Here is a 2,192-nt window from a genome sequence, read left to right as displayed (position 1 = left end):
GTGTCATTTTGAAATGAAATAACAGGAGGAGTTTTAGTAATAGGCAGAGGAACATGTCGCGGAGCGACATCTGAGGGCCCGTTGGCCCGAGCGGGGGCGGGTTTGGGAAGGGGTGTCCCCCTCCATACCTAAGAAAAAATGAAAAATAATTACAGTAAGATGCCATTTAACAGTGTTTGAATTGGCATTTAACAGTGTTTTAATAAACTGTTGTTGCCTGAGCAGGGGTTGGGTTTGGGATGGGGTGTCCCCCTCCCTTCCTACTGTAAGATGTCATTTAAAAGTTTTGAATTTCAAGTTTTAAATTGTGTTGCAATGTTTGATTTTAGAATGTATTAAACACTATTAAGTAAAAATTCAACAGTCAAACATTTTTTGGACTAATTTGCAGAGGTCCTTCTGTTGTCAAGATAAGCTTAGAATGTAGCATAAATTAACGGTGAACTAAAATCATATCTTCTCCAAGTTTTAATTGTTTAGTATACATATTTGTAAAAACAAAGAAATTTCCGTATATTCCGGTGTATAAGTCGTACCTGTGTATAAGCCGCCCCCCCCCTCTAATTAGGACGCGAAATATCACGAATTTTGTGTTACCTGTGTATAAGCCGCACCTATTTTTAAGCTCCAAACCGTTCTTATAATGTTAAGTTTTTAATTATTTTGAAACATTGACATTATTTATAAATGTTCAAATAAAGAAATTTCATCTTTATCGCCCGATTATTAAACAAAAAAAAAAACAACTGGAAAGGCGTGTAAACTTCTGGCTACCACAAGGCAACAACGTTTTTTTGCACTAGGCAGATCTAGGAAAATCCCCATTTCTTGCTAGATGGTCGTAAAAATTTAAACATCAAATTTAGTTTAAGTTAAATCAAATCTAATAAAATAGAATACTTATTGAGTATATTTATCTATTTTAGGCAATCATTCTATTATTATGGTGACTAATAACAGTCAGCATTTGGCTAAAAATATTGGTAATTCTAGGCCTAATTCATTAATACTCACAGCCCACTGTGCGAAGCACACCATTACGCACCACGTTTTATAAACAAAAAAAGAACTGAGAAATATCGCGGGATACAAAGTTCACGCATGCACAGATGACGTATGTCTTTCTTCAATTAGTTTCCAGTAAAATAATTTTTACAACTTTAAGAAAACTCGTGTTTTTATAGCATAAATTAATTTCACAAGTTTTCATTCTGAAATTATAGCGGTATCTCAATATCAGTTTTGGAGGTCTCGAGACCATTTTGCTTGGTCTTGGTCTTGGTCTCGAACCCTCTGGTCTTGGTCTTGATCTTGGTCTCGGATTTTTCCACCGAGACCAGCAACAAAAATAACCAATAATGAAATAAAATACCGTATGCACGCGTGCATGGTGCACAGCGCAGGGAAGGTCGGGCAGGCCGCGTCCGGCGCCCCCAGTCGACCACCGCGCTGCGACTGCAGATCGTCGTGTTTTAACATTTTGAAACTTTGCGCATTCATCATGTCTTCTACATCAGCAATAATAAAATTTGGTTATCGAGAGCAGAGAGAGAATGAAGATGCAAAGAGCAAACACAGAAAGCACTCTGCAGTTTGTAAATTTTGCCTGAAAAGAACTAGCATAAGTGACAAACTTGGAACAACCTCTGCCTTTATTAAACATGTGCAACGTCATCACCAAACAAAGTAAGTACACTACAAGTACATTTCACCGACACTATGCGTGAGGCATGACCAGCTGTGTGACTGGGTTGTTAGTGTTATTGTTTGGGTTTGCGTTGGAACTTCGAACTCTCATAGTCTAAGTAGATCTAGGCCTAGACTAAGTTAGACTAGAGAGACTAGAGACAGCTCAAACAAAGTTATATTCTTCAACCAGATTTAGATTTTTTTGGGGCCTTAAATTTGTAGACTAGGCCTACTAGTAGGCCTAGGAAGGAAGGAAGATAGAGATACCATGCATGTACATGTAGGCCTAATTAATCTTTGCTTTTTCTTTCTATATTTTTCCGTCTATATTTATGGTATTCAAACTATAGGCATGCAGAATACTTGGGAGTCTGGAAAGATGCTTGCTGCTTCCACCCAGTCAAAGATATCAGTGTTTGCTTCAGCCAGAGCTTCATGTTCCAGTTGACTAGGAGAGAGTTCACATCATGTACGATTCAGTATGAATCAGCGTGACCACTCAC

The 2,192-nt window shown here is 38.0% G+C and overlaps 1 protein-coding gene across 1 annotated transcript in view; it reads left to right on the top strand.

The window, feature by feature from the left end:
* LOC117101698 overlaps positions 1-1,352 on the top strand; it is a 15,739-nt gene extending 14,387 nt beyond the window's left edge. Inside the window, exon 4 of the mRNA XM_033241732.1 lies at positions 1,224-1,352. Coding sequence (XP_033097623.1) covers positions 1,224-1,352 — 129 coding nt within the window. The remainder of the gene's footprint in view (positions 1-1,223) is intronic.
* Positions 1,353-2,192: the final 840 nt, after the last annotated feature.

This window comes from Anneissia japonica, unplaced genomic scaffold, assembly GCF_011630105.1.
Source record: "Anneissia japonica isolate Jap-2015-1 unplaced genomic scaffold, ASM1163010v1 scaffold180_len884964_cov147, whole genome shotgun sequence".
NCBI lineage: Eukaryota > Metazoa > Echinodermata > Crinoidea > Comatulida > Comatulidae > Anneissia > Anneissia japonica.
Note: the sequence above shows the minus strand (reverse complement) of the source record. Positions and strands in the feature narration are given on the sequence as shown.